Source organism: Olea europaea, chromosome 16 (genome assembly GCF_002742605.1).
Source record: "Olea europaea var. sylvestris chromosome 16, O_europaea_v1, whole genome shotgun sequence".
NCBI lineage: Eukaryota > Viridiplantae > Streptophyta > Magnoliopsida > Lamiales > Oleaceae > Olea > Olea europaea.
Genome location: NC_036252.1, coordinates 1,438,718 through 1,455,556, shown reverse-complemented (window position 1 = coordinate 1,455,556; position 16,839 = coordinate 1,438,718). Strand labels below are relative to the sequence as shown.

General features: G+C 35.7%; 1 protein-coding gene across 1 annotated transcript; it reads right to left on the bottom strand.

Annotated features, from left to right (window-relative positions):
• Positions 1 to 49: 49 nt before the first annotated feature.
• LOC111411641 (mediator of RNA polymerase II transcription subunit 14-like) lies at positions 50 to 16,833 on the bottom strand. The gene is made up of 7 exons (XM_023042161.1): positions 16,359 to 16,833; positions 11,730 to 11,827; positions 9,801 to 9,975; positions 8,784 to 9,420; positions 7,603 to 8,618; positions 3,835 to 4,928; positions 50 to 1,359 (listed from the first exon to the last, which is right to left on the bottom strand). Exons 1-7 carry the CDS (start codon positions 16,626 to 16,628, stop codon positions 576 to 578), a joined length of 4,074 nt encoding a protein of 1,357 aa, XP_022897929.1. The 5' UTR covers positions 16,629 to 16,833; the 3' UTR covers positions 50 to 575.
• Positions 16,834 to 16,839: the final 6 nt, after the last annotated feature.

Genomic DNA, 16,839 nt, shown 5'->3' with positions numbered 1-16,839 from the left:
TAATATTTATCCATATTGAAACCAACAATCAAAGCGGTTTAACCATATCTATCCAAGAGACGTATAAATTGCATGGCCCTAATTACAAAATTTGACAGCAAAATTATCAGACTCGATTCAACTATTTGAACCATGTCCCCTTCTAGAATAGAATGAAAACAAACATAGTCGTCTACTTAGGTTACTATCTGAATATGGACTACTTTTGAGTTTCTTCAACAAGGATTGGAACCAGTTTACTTGCTAGTTCAATACAAAGTTGTAAAAGGAAACAAATTTATACAGAAGATAAATTAACTGTACAAAGGGATAACCACAACCTGACTCTAAGTCTGGGTTAGCCCACCAGCAAATAAACCAAACTATATATACAACCCAGCAGCTTGTGTCAGCATTTGTCAATTCTAAATTTTTCTTGGTTCTCCAGGTCCTGCAAAAGTAAGCAGCATTGCAAGCAATGTAATTGTTGATTCAAGAGAAAACAAGCTGGCTTCTTTGATTAAGACACTAATGCACCATCTACTAGGTTGAGACAGTAATAATCAGCAGTAATGTGTTGTCATTTTTTTCATCAGTCACGAAGTCATCCCAATGCCATCTCTTAGCCCTTGAAGGCTTGCGTGCAGTGTTCTTTGTACACTATCAGCAATAACCCTCAACCTTCCCTGATTAGCATCCCCACCAGAAGATCCATTCACTTCAACAGTTCGGCCTACCCTCTGTTTACATTTATCCCATTCCTCGATTCGCGTCCAGCACGCACGGCCACCATGGCTCCCCTCCATTCCAACAAAAGATACATTAGGATTTTCACCAAATGAGTATCTCAATCTCACTGAGACGCAGTATGGCAACCAAGCAGCACCACCAGCAGCATTTATGGGTGGTATGTGTGCAGGATCAAGAACAACTGTCAATGCAAAATCGACCGAGTTATGAGCCCGGTCGTAATGAATATTGCTTTTGGACGTAGATGAATTTTCAGAGTTCCCATCCACATTAAATCCAACATGATTCTCAAGACAAAGTTCAATGCGGGATTTCTGTGCAGGAACTATATCACCACCTTGCACTTGAGCCAATCCTTTCTTCCATGCAATAAGTTTTAAAAATTCCCTTAAAACTGAAATTGGTAGAGTCAAAAGCGTAATAAAGGAAGCAACACGAGAAGCATCGTAAGGCTCTGATGCAACCCGACGACTAAAGTAGTCACATATCTCGCCTATTTCAGACTGAGTTAATTCCTCTTGGGCAGCAGCTGCATTTTGTTGCTGTTGTTGTGAATGATGAAACCTTTTTACGCTAAGGACTTGGAGAAGAAGTTGAACTCTGTGAACACTAACAGCAAAGACGTAGCCCCTGAAAAAGAATCCTTTCACATTAGAAGGTACAAACAAACGATCAAAAATTTGAAGAGGCGTATGCAACAAACTTCTTTTACAAATAATATAATGGCACAAAGGATCTATAAATATCAATGTTTTCAAAACCTGGTTCAGATATTGGATGAAAAGATCAGAGGACAGGGTTAATCGTGATAGAACCCGAGAATAGAATAAACAAATTAAAAACAAAGCACGCAAACATAATACATGGCAATAAATTAATTTTCATCAATTTAAAAAAAAAATTATATCAATAACTAAATAATAAAGTTCTATGAAGTAAAAGATCATTGTAACAACGATACATTGCTAAATTATTACATCACTTTCTGATAACATACAAGCTTTCTAATAACATACAATTTTCAATTTTATACTATTTAATATTTGTGCCTCTATTCACCACACTCATTTTCTTTCAATATTCCTTTCTTTTCACATGCCTTCTCCTCAAAATCTCTCTCCAGTAAAAGAACCGACGCACAACTCCCTCCCTCTTCTGATGAATAAGAACTAAACCTCATATTTAGAGAGGAGATTTGGATCCTGCTAAAGGTCTTGGCATTTCAGTTAGCAGACCCGCCCCTGAAAAAGCTATTATCATTAGATGGATCAAACCACCTCCAGAATGGGTAAAATTAGATGTTTATGGGTGCGCTATCGGAAATCCAGGATTGGCATCAGAACGGGCTTTATTTTTTATCATTTAGGATAGTATATTAATGCATTCTATGACTTCTATGGAACTAGCTCCAGCTTTGAGGCCGAGCTACGTGCTATTCTTGATGAACATCAACTTTGCTCATAATTGGAATTTTTGCACTGTATGGACTGAATCGGACTCAATTATGCCCATAACAAGTCTTGTAAAGAGTAAGGGGGCCCTCAGAATGTATAATTAATTTGCATCAGATCATGCAACTATCGGGCAATTCTTTAGCAGAAAATTGAATGCCCAAAGCAAAGAAAACAAGCCACAGATTGGTTTAATGAAACTGGTACAAATAAAGTGTTAAAAAAATAAATCAAATCAAATCAATGGATCTCCATTTGCAACTCAAAAGCATTATTTTTTGGATCAACAAGGTATTTCTTGAATTCGAAATAATAAATGCAATAGCAGAGACTTATTATAGGGCTATTTGCCAAAATGATAGCTAGCTTTGCAAATTAGTGTACGGTTAATTTCATTTCATATTAAGTTCACTAGTCTGTAATGCAAGTAGTGCCTCCAAATTTATATTTCTGTAAGTACTACACTCTTTTGTAGTTGCATGTCCCCCTTCCATTTGTAAGAATCTTTTCTATCTATAGACATGTTAGAGGCCAATGCCAACTCCCTCAACTGAGTCGGGATGAAGCCTAAAAACCTTAGATGGTTTTATTTGAAAGGAAAAAAATTCCCACGTGAAGATTGATTCTCTTCATGGTTAGTCTCCTCCCTTCTCTTTTTTCCAAATAAGTGCATTTTTCCTCGAGTCCAATCAGTCAATTAAATTTGTGCCCTGACTCTTCCTTTCACCTTCCATTACCTCCCTTTCTTTACAATTTCTGTTCATACCCCCTAAAAGAGCCAAAACCCATGAAAGATTAGAAAGAGACTGCCCATATCAAATTCTACAGTGGAAAAGATCATGCCCATATCAAATTCTATAGTGGAAAAGATCATGTTGTCATCGAATCTTTTGATGAGTGTAGTGATCATCTAGCCAACCCTAACTTTATAGGGGAAAAGATCTAGTTTTTGTTGTCATTGTTGTTGGTCAGATGGTGGTTAATGGAGAAAGAGGATGCAAAAGAAAGCATTTTGATGACATCAAAAGCTTTGCCAAGTGTGAGAAGGTCAACCAGAAAACAGTGTCCAACCTTTTGCAGAATGTATAAATTGGCAATTGTAAATTGAGGAAACTGCAGATGAGTCGGCTGCTAATAGATGAAAGAATTATATCTGAGTAAAATGGTCCACAAAAACTGAATTAGGTTTGAAGAATATGAGATGATGAAACTGGAAAATAAGAGTTCTCTTGCACCAAATATGATGAGGCAGCATTGATAATTTTTTTTTTTTTAATGATGCTACGGTGGTCTAGCAAAGCAAAAATGAACTAGACAATGCATTTGTTTCTTTTTAGTACACAGTGCGGCCTTGAAACAGAATAGGAAAATTCAATATCAAAATGAAAAGACCAAATTGGTTCATTTGAGGATCAGACAATCAGGGGGGCTAATTCATTAGTTCTTGATATTCAAGAAATTTGGATGGAGTGTGACAAAAGCTGGCCCATGGAATTATGACTTATCAAGGAAGACCTTGCAATCCAATTTAAACTTCTGACAACCAAATGTTTCCTGCGGGAATAGAACTAAATTTTTTTTCCCTCAAAGTCTACATTTTCTTTGCTATAAAAACAGAGAAATTTAGCATTGAAAATGTATCTTATAGCATTACCCGACAAAGAAGCGCAAGGCCGGCTGCTCCTGATCCAAGTTCAGTAGTGCACCTTCATTATCTTTCAGAATTGACCCCAAGATCTCTCTCAATAGGTCTGGTAACTGTGCAAACAGCCAGAGTACTCCAAGATACTTGAGAATACCTCGAAGGACTTTTTTAAGAGCCACAACAGGGACCCATCCGCCACCATAACCTCCATCATCCCCAAGTCCAATTATAGCAGTATTTAACTCCCCTCTAACATGGGCAGGGACACCAGAGCCAGGTGATCTACGTAATGGATTCACCGCAGCCAGATTTGTAGGTCCTGGAAGAGCATTTGCTATGCGGTTGAGTCCAGATATTGCATTTCCTTGACGAGAGATTGCAGCAGCAGAATTTGAGAGGTTCGTTCTATTTCCATTGGCAGCTGACAGCTGTGGACCTGTACTTGGATTGGGATTACTTAAATTTGTGAGTCCAAGTGCTTGTTGAGCCCCTGGAAAATTAGAATCTATGCCATTCAGTTCCTGAGCTACATGCTCCATAATAAAAGGTCGAAACTGTGGACATGGCAGTGATCCTCCAACTGATGGACCCCCTCTCGGTGGGGTTGCTGGTTGCAACCAGACTTGATCTCCTGCATAACACCGCATGTCTACAGCAAAGTTTTTGCGGTATATTATCCGAATCCAGTATGGGCCGCGAAGTACTACAGAAACGTCAATAGGCAACAGAGAACTTGGAACAATGCCAGAACCACCTCTTCCAGCAGCAGCAGCTGCAGCGGCTGCTGCCAACATTGAAGCAGTAGGGTGGTTGTGACTCCCAACAGGACCAGACGGGGTAGGTCCACCAGGATTACCTGCAGAACCAGAGGAAGCTTGACTTGTATTTGTGTTACAATTGCTTGGCAGATGACCCTGAGACGGCAGGTACCCACTCTGCTTCAAAGTAGAAGAAAAAGATGCAGCAACACCAGGAACCCCAGAAACAGGAGCAGCTCGTGCAGGCCGTGTAGCAGCAGCAAGAGCATGCAAGGGTCCAGCAGTAAGTCGAATGCAGTCCAAAAGGGATGCAACTTCAGCCCCGTTGATAAAATCTTCCAGAAACTATAGAACAAAAGTAAAACCATAAATTCATGAATTTGTCAAGAGAAACCAGGAAGAAGAAATCTAATTTGATCAGCATATCAACACATGCAACTTTAAACAAGAAGCAAAAACTGTGCAGATTATGCAGTAAATAGAACGAAAAAATGTTAAAAGACTGTCCTTTGCAACTCCCATCATGCTCAGTTTAAGGATCTGAACTTCACGGTAGACATTACAAGAATAATTGATGCACCATAATAGACCGGACAAGGAATAATATGATCCTATCAGTTGTTTGGTGCAAATGATATACGGATTAAATCAATCTGGAGAGCTTATCCTCCTCCAGTCAACTAGATTAAAATAACACACTCTATAGATGGGTTTACACTGGATTACTAATTCACATGTCATCAATTATAAAGGAAAAGATTAGTTGATTTGAAACATGTAAATTTTATTTAGTTTTTATAATAAATAAGTTTTTTTATTAATTTAAGTCAAAAATTAATTTACTTATTTTGATAGTGAGGTAAGAATTAACAAAGGTAATTTTTTGATTAAAGAAAAATAAGTTATCCAAACATTCTGTAGACAAAATGTAAATTTACTAGAAGTAAATCTACTCAAAAGTAAATAACTAAGTTTTAAAATAAATAACTTTGTTTAATCAAAGTTTAAAATAAGTTACATATTTTGACACAAAGTTAAAGTAAGAGAAAAATAAGTTATCCCAAACATATTTAGAAAAATAACGTTACTAAAAAGTAATTTTCCTTTATTTTAATCTTAGACAAAAATACTAATATGCTTTTTTAATACGGTGTAGCACCAAACACCGTAATTATAAAATACACCCTAATCCACCTTGATACAGTCCCCTCCAATTCTATCCCCTTATCCCAAAACAGTGTACCAAACACACCCTACATATCTAAGGTAGACATCCATTGCTTCAATAACCGACACAAAGACCAGGCAAACCGAGAATATAGTGCTAAATGCCTACACTTCGGCGTAGAAATTATATATAGGCATTCTTTAGTTCTACAACCGAACCCCCTCTCCCTTGTGAAATAGAAAAATGATTACGAAACCCAATAAATCATAGGAACACTGACCTGATGTAATTACACAGGATAACTAAGATAACAAAAAATAAAATGTTATTTTAGACTAAAAAAGGAGAAGATAAGTTTAAAAAAAAATAATAATAATAAAATGTATTCTCGGTTAGGCAACATCCATCATGCTTGGAAAACCACTCAAGTTAGGTACTCACATCCCATTGGATACTAAAGTAAAACCCACCTACTCCCCAAACACCCATAATAAAAATGAAACCATGAAAATAGCTTTAGCCCCTGTTGGCCCGGATTAAAATCTAGATTTTATTCTAAATCAAAATCAACAATTAATTTTAACCACATATTTCAAAGGACTAACAACTTTTCATCAATTTTATCAAAATCAAAATCTAATAAAAATCTAATTTTAGTCCCCACCAAACAAAGTCTTAATGTTCTTTCAAGCCCCGAAAAAAAATATATAAATATAAAAAATAAAAAATAAAAAAGGATAGAGAGAGAGAGAGAGAGAGAGAGCAATCTAGCTGAGCAACTAAAGCAAATATTCATCATAGATCCATTTTACTACAAGAGAAAAAAGAAAGAAGCACGTGCTTCTTCTTTTTTCTCCCAATGGGGATTATGGAAGATAAAAAATTCAAACGAAACCTTTTCACCGAATCTCCCAGTAAAAGGACACTCACAGGAGTATGCCTCAACCATACTGGTTAATCACAAATCAGTTTTGGTCCACTTTGGGCGCCATTGTTTTGGGGAAAATAGGTTTCGGAAATATGATTTTTTGGAGAACGTATGATTAAAAATAGGGAAAAATTGGGTTTACGTGTAAAATTATTTTATGGGAAATTATGTGATTGAAAATGAATTTTGGAAAACATGAGTTTCAGGGAAAATGGATCTCAAACATAGGCTTAGCATTGAGATGCAAAGTAGGTTTCACCTTGTTCTCAACCAGTTTCAAATTTTGTCGCATTCCTGTATTATCATTTCAAAGTGAAGTCTGGCAACCTGGTTAGGAAATACCAATACATACAATAAACCAAGGTGCAGTATACAACACACCTAGAGAAATTTAGCTGGTTCTTTTTATTAGACAGTAAGGTTCCTTAATTAGAAGTCAAGGGGGGCAGTACCCAAATATAAGCAAACTCCAGGATCACATTCACCAAATCTAAGTCCCAAGAATATTTTTCCGTTTGATTCCTATACAGCATGCTCAACAAAATAAATCCTAGAGAGTAGCTGCTCTCCCATAACTTATCACCATAAATATCGCATGCTTCTTTCAAAATTAGCTTACCCATACCATACTAAGACAACAACTTCTCCACGATTAACTTTACAGTTGCTTCAATTTTTCATTTAAGCTAATTGCCATCTTTTATGTACAGAACAGATCGTGCAGGAGAACAGAAGTGAAATCTATTTTCTGTCTTGCACAAATCAGAGTCTTTTCGGGAATATAAAACAAATCTTTGTTCACATATCATGACATACATTTGATGCTCTATACATCGTACAAGAACAGAAAAAGCAAATGTGAAACCAAGGAACGTGGGGGAGGGAGAAGTTTTATATTTGAGGAGCACAGACAAAAAACAGACCTTTGTATGCGGCCAAAGCTGATCTGGCGAAACATGCATTGTACAACCCTCTTTACCAGCTTCCCATTCGATAACAAAGCGAGCAAGGACCCCTGAACCAAAGCTAAACCACAAACTCATCAATCCAACTGCTTCGATTCTAAATACCCTTCTCATCTGTTCTGAAAATTTTTCAGGTGTCTCGTTGACAGATTTGGCTCCAGCAGAAGGCTTGTTGTCAGGGCTTACAGTGCTCTCTTCCAATTTCTCATCAGTCCTGGCACCAAGTAGTTTTCTCATTCCAAGGGCAAACATTCTAGCATTTGAAAGCCTTTGGATATCTGCCACTAACTTCTTAATACTATCAGCCTCCACATGATTGTAACTTAACACAACACCTTCTGAATCATAACGAATATGGGAATCCACATCAGATGTATTAGCAATGCGAACACCAGAACCCCAAGCAGTATTATTGCCACCCTTCTGAAGCTCCCACAAGTCTTTAAAGTGTGGATCGATGATTTTGACATCCCAATACAAGCTTCCAGGTCTCCCCAACCGCAAACATATGTATTGCCATGTATCACCACTGGCAAAAGGAAGTCGGAACCATAAGTTTGAGGATGCACTTCTAAGACCCACCTCTTCAACATATGGAATGTCGAGTGCATCCATCTGACTAGTAAGTCGAGCATGTTTGATGCATAGTGAGCAATGCCTGACTACATGAAGCAGAGCAGACACATATATACTAGAGGGTGCATTGCCTTTGTTCGCTTCAGTTATCAGATTCCCATAACTATGTTTTTCAGTTTTAATAGAAATGTCAGACGAAATGAGCATCTGCAATGGCGGCAACTGAGCATGAGCAGTTTCCATGATTTTCCTTCTCTTTTTAGCTCCTTCATTGACATCCAGATGATAAAGCGACGGAAGAGATTTTAACATATCTGATAATGTACGTTTCCGTGGCGTCCTATCATGTTTTGGAATGGCATCTTGCTTTGAGTTCACAAGATTAGCAGAATCAAGTGCTGGAGCTCAAAAACAATAGGCAATAATAACAAGATAAGCATTATTCGCAAAAAAAATGAAGGTAACTGAAAAATAAGAAACACTTTTCAAATGGTCAAGTATAAATGAGCATTTTATGATTTAAAAAACTCTTACAAGTTCAAATAATAAAGATGGTATCTTACATACGGGAGTGGCAGCCAGTGAGCTGGCATCCGAAACTCTAAAACTGCCAGATACAGCCTCAGTAGGCAAGCTTCTAGGCTCATTGGAATTCAAGCTTACCAAAGAAGTTCGAAGGTTTGTAAGACCCAAGCCAAAATGAGACGTGAAAGATGTGCCAAAATTTGAAAAGGAACCATGCCCAGAAAAAGAAGGGGCATTTGACCCTTTCTCAAGCTCAAACACCTCATCAACAATGGAGGAAAAACTTAATGGCACATTAGATCGAAGCGTGAAATTCTCATTGCTGGAGTCAGAGGGACCACACTCAGAAATTCGACAACCGTCAACATCACTAAGGATAGTAAGGATCTTTCTGTGATCAAGAAGACTCAAATTGAGCTCGTCTTCACACATGTTCATCTGACTAATATCGACATTATTTACTCGAATTACATTATTCATGTTTTCAAAAGGTTGACCTTTCCCTGTGGAATCTGCCTGAGCTTCTATTAACTTGAGAAGTGGTTTGAATTCCTTGTCGAGTTGCATCAGCAAAAAGTAAGAGCTCCCACATTCAGGGAATCCCAAGATTAATGAATTTGAACCATCCGAAATGTTCTTTGGCACCTTCACTGGAGTAAAACCATGTTCAAATACCTGAAGAATAATTGACGACACATAATTAGTTATTTAACAAAATTTAAATACACCCACACACTTTCATTAGGAAGTTTCTATTATCTATGATAGTGAAGGGAGATACGCATGATAATGGCAAGACCATTAATGTGTTCAGTTGAAGTCAAGCAACTTGTCTTCTATTGCATTCATATTCATCTCTGTAAATTAGCACCATATTGATGCAGGAATCATAAGCAAAAAATTAGGCACCTAGAGGAGACTGTCGATTGAAATCACAGGAAAGAATTTTAAACGACAACAGAAGTACAAAACTCCACCATTTTTAATAAGTCATTGAAGTTCCAGACTGCAATTCCTACTCAATAAATAAAATAAACCTCGAGTGAAGAACATACCTCAAGGCCTAAGAACCTGCCTATGCAAGCAAACAAGTGCAAAATAGCACTGCTCCGCAAGTTAATGAAAGTTTTTGTTGCAGTCATGCTTCCCTGGTTCAAAGCTTCTTCACACTCTAGCAGCACTGACGATGATATAATATTTTTGGATGAGTGAAGAAGGAAGTGACCATTCCTGCAAGTTAGAGATAGAAACTGAGACCCTAGTCCAGGAAAAAGAAGCCCCTCTACGACCAAACAAATTTACAAAAATGACAGCTGTTATTTTACTAATCAAGTGATTAGTGGCTTAATATATTTTTTGTACCTTAGTTGAACTTAAAACACCATGGTCATCTTGTTATAAATCTATGTGTTTTGCTATGAAATTTGTACCTTGATTAAAACTAAGGCACCAAGGTTGCCTCGCGTTTGGATTATGTCGTTTATTATGGCATAACTGCCTTGCTCTAGCCAATGTCTTGACTTAAGGCAATAGCAGTTCATTGTATATCCATGGAGACATGTTACTCTACCACATTAGAATTTATCGACTTGGTACGACAAGGTGAATGTCCTACGAAATATAAGAATGATTATGGCTTATAAATTCTTGACTAAGCTCGGAGGAAATTATAGAGTTCTAATTTCTATCAGAAACATGTCTATTTGGATATCAGAAACACATCTATTTGGATATGTCATATGATTGGATTGCTAGACTTGAAGTAAACATGATCTTCATCAGATATCGATATTATAAGAAAAGATCAAATAACATGGTACCCTATATCATCATGGATCGTGAAAATTTTTATTCATCACTATTTGGTAGTCATAGTCTACATTTCATATGTGAAACTAGAACTTCAATTTATATCAATACATTTAATCCAATGGGGTAATCTATAATGGAAGGATCAGATTACAGGGTGCCCTATAGCACAATGGTTCATGAAAAATTCAGTTCATCATATTTATGTGGCCATCCCTTACATTATAGATGTCACTTCTGACCTATAGCAACGCAAAGCAATAACCAGAATTATTCTCAGCAAAAAGCATGAAAAAGGATTTCTTCATGATGCCAACAAGTAAAACAATCAATTAAGTCAGAGCCAGCAAAGAAATGTCTCCCAAACAGCTAGAATATCTAAGTAACATCTCCTTGAGAACTAGAAGATTATAAGAGTATCTCCCAATACCTAGAATATCAAAGCTGTCAACTTTTCTTTCTCCTAAAGGAAGCATGGTCAGATATTCGAACCAAGGACTGAAAACAAAACCGAGCTATCAGAATTTCAACTATCAAAAAAGGTTCATTTCAGATGGTTTAAAGCTAAGAAGCCAATCCGTAAAACATATTTTAGCTCATCAACTTATCAAACTCAGCACTGCAACCTAATCACTAAGACAATGAATGGAAAGATGTCAAATCTACTCTAGATTGACTCATGATAAACTTGATTAAAACTCAATTGAGATTAATTCCCTTAAAATATCAATCCAAACTTGAACTCAAATTTAAAACCTCATCAGCTAAGCTCAAGAGGCTTTATGCTCCCACTTGAACCTACATGTCTACATCCAAATGTGACATTATTTTTAAACACACCCGTTGACGCATAAATGAGTTCACCAGGGACATATCTCACCAAACCATAATCATAGAGCTGAACATAAAACTATGTTCAACAAACAGAGCAGTTTATTAGCAGTTCACAGATGCATATGGTGAAAAGATACCCTGCCCAGTAGATAATAATTTATAAGGGGCTACAAAGCATAAACACCACACATGGCACAACACCTTACCATTCTGACCTGTAATCTACAGGTAGCAACTAAACTTCCAAGCACCATATAACAGATAGCAATAAAAGTTTACATGTTATTATGGAAAAATATTGCAAGTGGAGATAGAGAAGGCAAAACAGAAAATGTAAAAACCTTATGTTTATTCCAAGAGTGAAAAATGATGAACCATAGGCACGCACACAGAGAACTTCCCCGCCTTCATACTTCTGAAAACTGAATGTATTATCCTTCTGTACAAAGAAGATTAGAATCACATTCCCGAAACTGAAACGATAAAAATATGTACCCACACATAAAACTTAATCAGAAAACTTAATCAGATTGCAAAGATTGAAAACAAAATGTCAACAAATTCGATAAATTTATTATTCATTCGCAAATCTATATTCAAAATTGAATGATCAATTAAGTCAAAAAGAGATTGATAAAGGCAGCTCCCAGCCTGCCATTATTATTATAATAGATGCTTTGAAATATAGCCCCCGTTTGGTACCCATTTTTTCCAAAATGCATTTTTCTCTCTCTTCTTTTCAACCACACATTCTTTATTAAAATAATATTACACGTAAATCAAAAACTTTTCCTTATTTTTCAACCACACACTTCCCATCAAGTTACTATTCTAAAATACATTTTTACATGAAAATGGTTCTCAAACACCCCCATAGTATCAGAAACAATTAAATGTCATTTTGTTTAGCCTCTGAACAAAATGAACAGTCAAATATACTTACAAGTCCACAGGTACTAAGAGCTAGAAATAATAAAGGAAGAGCCCACATTTCTAAGCCCATGTTATGCCAATGTTTATAATGGATCAGATAACTTTTTATCCACACGGTTCCTGGGACCCACAAGTACTGCCTACTTATCCACTAGTCATTTCTATTTATTTTATAATTTACTGTATATAAATATAACGACCTGATCTCTGTACCCAAACTGTTAACTTAAATCATGTCCGCTCTGAAGAGCCTAACCCATCTTATCCCTCACTAATTTCTACCGTGTCCCTAGATTTGAACACAACCTCCCTTTAAAAAAGATTCAGAAATTCATGAGTAAGATCAGTTAAGCTCTTACAGAGCAGACAATACGTAAGTTAATGGTTTAGACACAAAGGTCGAGTCATTACAAAAAAATGCGAATTTAATTTGTAACGACCCGATCTTTGTGCTCAAGTCGTTAACTTACATATTTTTCGCTCTGAGAGAGTCTAGCCCATCACTTGCCTAATTAGTACTAGGATTCAAATTAAATCTCTTAAGAGAAGATCACGTGTTTGAATCTTAGGAACGCGGTAGAAATCCGTAAAGGGTAAGATGGGCTAGGCCTCCCAAGGTAGACACTAAGTAAGTTAACAGCTTGGACACAGAGGCCCCATCGTTCAAATAAACACTTCCCAAACAAGCTTTAAGGCGTCAAACAACGGCATCCCATTACAGATAAAAAAAAAGAAAGATGAGCCTATTGAAAGAGCATTTTATGTGCTTATTCAAACTTCTATTCTTATTTAATTATATATAAATTGAGCGATTATCTACTTAATTTGTGTAAATTATGTAAATTGTAGGAAAATCCCAGCATGGATACAATATATATGATGCAAGGCTATTTGGAGCTTAATTGGAGTTAATTTGAAGCAATTGAAGATTAACTAGATTGCAAGAAATCAATTGGAAATGTTAATGGAACAGAGTTAAATTCAACATTTGAAAAGTTGAGGACTGATTTGAAAACTTCGGAACTTGTCTCAAGTCAACTATTATGATTTTGGGATGAAGAGGACTTAATTGCAAAATAAAAGAAAATAGAGGAATAAAGTTACATGAGAAAAGGAGTTCAATTGAAAAATAAATTTGTCTCCTTTTATTTCTAAAACTCTTTGATAAAAACTAATTTGAACTCTTTAGAAAGAAACAATTTAAATTCTTTGGTGAAAATCAAATTGAATAAGGATTTTGCACAAATCTTTTCTATAAGTACATACCTTAGTCCAACAATTAAAGGGGACTTGTGGAGTTTCATACACATATATTCAAGCTAAGGCTTGGGATTATTGTACATATATTATTAAAACCAAAAGGAGGAAATATCAAGAAATCAATCAAGAAGCTAGGGTTTCAAGAACTTCACAAGAAGAAACGAATTATTGGTGCAAGATCTTCATCTTTATCACTTTTTCGTTAATACACAGTGATGTACTTTGATTCATTCTTGTATTTTTATTCTTCTTCCATGATGTGTAATTAAGTATTAGACGGGCACTTAAATTTGCAATTTCAACCGTCGATAACTAAAATTTGGACCATTGCTTTTCACCAAGAAAATACGGCTGCTGCAAAATTTTAGACATTGCAGCCGCAATTTTGGACCATTTTATGTCAGAATGACCTTTTGTCCTTAACATTAAATTATTTTGCATGCAAGATGGGCATTTTCAATATTTCATTTATAATATCATCAAATTTTGCTGCCAAATTGGGACCTATTCTGCCGTAACGATCAATTAATTACTCAAATTGGGAGAAAAGCTCTCCCAGACAGTCCCTTAGTTAGAATGAATGATTATAACCTAGTTTTGAACCTTAATTTTAATTAAGAAGTTTTTAAATCTCTAATTGATTTTGTGAATTGCTTTTACTTCTATTCTTAATGCTTGGATTAATTGGCCACTAATTCATTAATTTCGTGAACAATAATTACGTAGATATGCGGATTATTTATTTAAACCATGTATTAAGAGTCGTTAACTAGTATAAAATGTAGAGATATTTACGCATAAATTATTTATACATAATTGCATTTAACTAAGATTGATTCGCATATAGATATAGAATTGAATTAGTTAAATAAATACAATGAAAACTCGAGAGGCATAAATTAAATAAGAAGAATTAGATCGAGTAAACATAATCAATTGTATAAAACTTGATAATTGAAATTAAGGGGATAACACTAGTAAAATCAACACTTACACCATCATATTAAAAAATCAATTTTATTTGTTTAAAGAGAGAGAGAGAGAGAAATAAGTAGTTTATTTGTATCCAATCAAATTCAAGTTAGAAATAATTGAATCAATTATTAAATAGTAGTCCCATGAAAACGATATCCGAACTCATAGGTCCACTTTATTACTTGTTAAGATCCATACACTTATGAGATATAAAAATCGATAACACCTATCTTTTCTACTATAGCATGAAGCCTTATTAGGAAAAGGAAGACGAAAATAAGTACAATTTCACAGTGAAGAAGCAAGGTCCATGTACAAAGGATCAACTAATAAATTGTAAAATGGGTCAACGTTTTATGTTGTTAAAAAAATAAAAATTGTTTTAAGGGCAACCACTACATCACTCTTTGCTATAGAAAAGAGACTCCTAAAGAGGTTTTTGCTATAATCCACTTTCAGGAGAGTAAAGCTATTAGAGCTACACCATCGTGTATTTCTTTAGCTACTAATAAGATATGTAAAGGTTCTTAAAAAACTTTTGGGTTCTCGATAACAAAATTCTATTATTACCATTATTTTCAAACAAGCCGTATAATAATTTAGTACTTGAGTCCCCATTTCTTGTTAGAAGCCCCCTTTACTAAATAATATACAGATGATTCCCAAAAATGGTATACCCACTATCATACAAAAAGAAATGGTTAGCAAAGAGAGAACACGAGATCTCCGTTCTTATGATCCTAGAACGGTTTTACTTATCTACTCTGCTAATGACAGTGACATCCAGTTTCAGAAAAAGAAAAGTTGTACTCTCTCTGAGCCAAAAAGAGAAGGAAAAGAACAAACCCATCACAAAACTAAAATAAGGTTGTTTTTTTTCAACATAATGTAGACTCCATTAATCCATAGCATGTCTGTGATTTTCCAATAGAGGGGATGGTATGATGATAAACGTAGGATCAAAACCATTGATCCCACCTCGGCTACAACATTATGGACCAAAAGCAACCATACGTGATGGCTTACCATGTTCTGGGAGTTCTCGATTTGATTTGATATTGTATTTTGAATAGTTTTTAAGTGATGGTTACAAAAATTCTGTAATTTCTATAGTGGATTATAGTTTTTAACAGGTTTACAAGGTTCACTCTAAGTCTTATTCTTTTATATATTTGTTTTTGTGTTTTTGCCAAGCTCGAGACCAGTTAAATTTCTACTTCTGCTTCATTGGGCTTCATCATATTTAATAATAACTTCTACATATCTCTGCAACCCAAGAAGCTTCTCCTTTCCATATTCCAAATTCTTGATGAACCCTCACTAATGAACTCCTATTATTTCTTCCAGCTCTTAAGCAGTTGCCCATAATCTAAAGCTCTGTCTCCAACTGTTGGCTACATTTACAGAAAAATAAATATACCTAGCTGCAAACATGATCTTTATTAGATAACTATACCCAATCCTTTTTCTACAACTGAGAAGAATAATATCCTTAAACTGGTCCTAAATCGTCTTGTGAATTTACTTAAGCGAAAAGTGATAGGTTAAGAACAATCCTTTGAACAGTTCTTTCACAGTTATGCTAAACAAATTTTCTTCTTTTTTCTTCTTGATTGTTTTGACAACTCCACTTGAACATGTCTTGTAACAATAACGAACTCAAAAGGTAGCTAGTGAGATGATCTATAAATCAAGAGTAAACATATATTTCACCTGCCACGCCCACTTAGATACATCATTTATATAACATTAAATTCAACAGAACAACAGAAAGAAAATAGCATGCATATTACAAATCTAACCTTTTTGTTGTCAGCATCACATTCATCTGTATAGAATTGAAGTTGGACGTCTCCTCGAGCTCGCCATATCTGGTCATTCTTCTCCAGTTCCTTACATATCTCGAGCAGGCGAGTATATTTATTACAATAAATAGCTCTAAGCAACAACATTTCCACATCAATGCAACTTTGGTTAAGGGAAAATTCAGCCTCCCTGCCAGTTCGAGGATCAATCACAAATGTGCTATGGAGGCACTTTATCTGCAAATCTGGACCAGGTTCAATTTTCATGTATGGGCATGTTCCTGTGCCAGATGCGCCTGAGTTTTTATCAAAATCCAACCAGTATATAATTTTTAATCCAGGAGTTCGTAAACCAGCTGAATCAGTTTCTCCATCCTGAGTGCTCTGGGTCGAGTTAGCATTCCCTCCCTGTCCACTACTCCCATCAGATATCAGCTCAAACCGAATTGCATCTTTCCATCTGCCTTGCCTAAGTGCA

Coding starts and splice junctions, on each gene's coding strand:
- LOC111411641 (XM_023042161.1), bottom strand. CDS start 16,628: ATGAAAATTGAACCTGGTCCAGATTTGCAGATAAAGTGCCTCCATAGC. Junction 9,421..9,800: donor GCAGGTTCTTAGGCCTTGAG/GTATGTTCTTCA, acceptor ATTATTCTTCAG/GTATTTGAACATGGTTTTAC. Junction 8,619..8,783: donor ACTGGCTGCCACTCCCGTAT/GTAAGATACCAT, acceptor TTTGAGCTCCAG/CACTTGATTCTGCTAATCTT.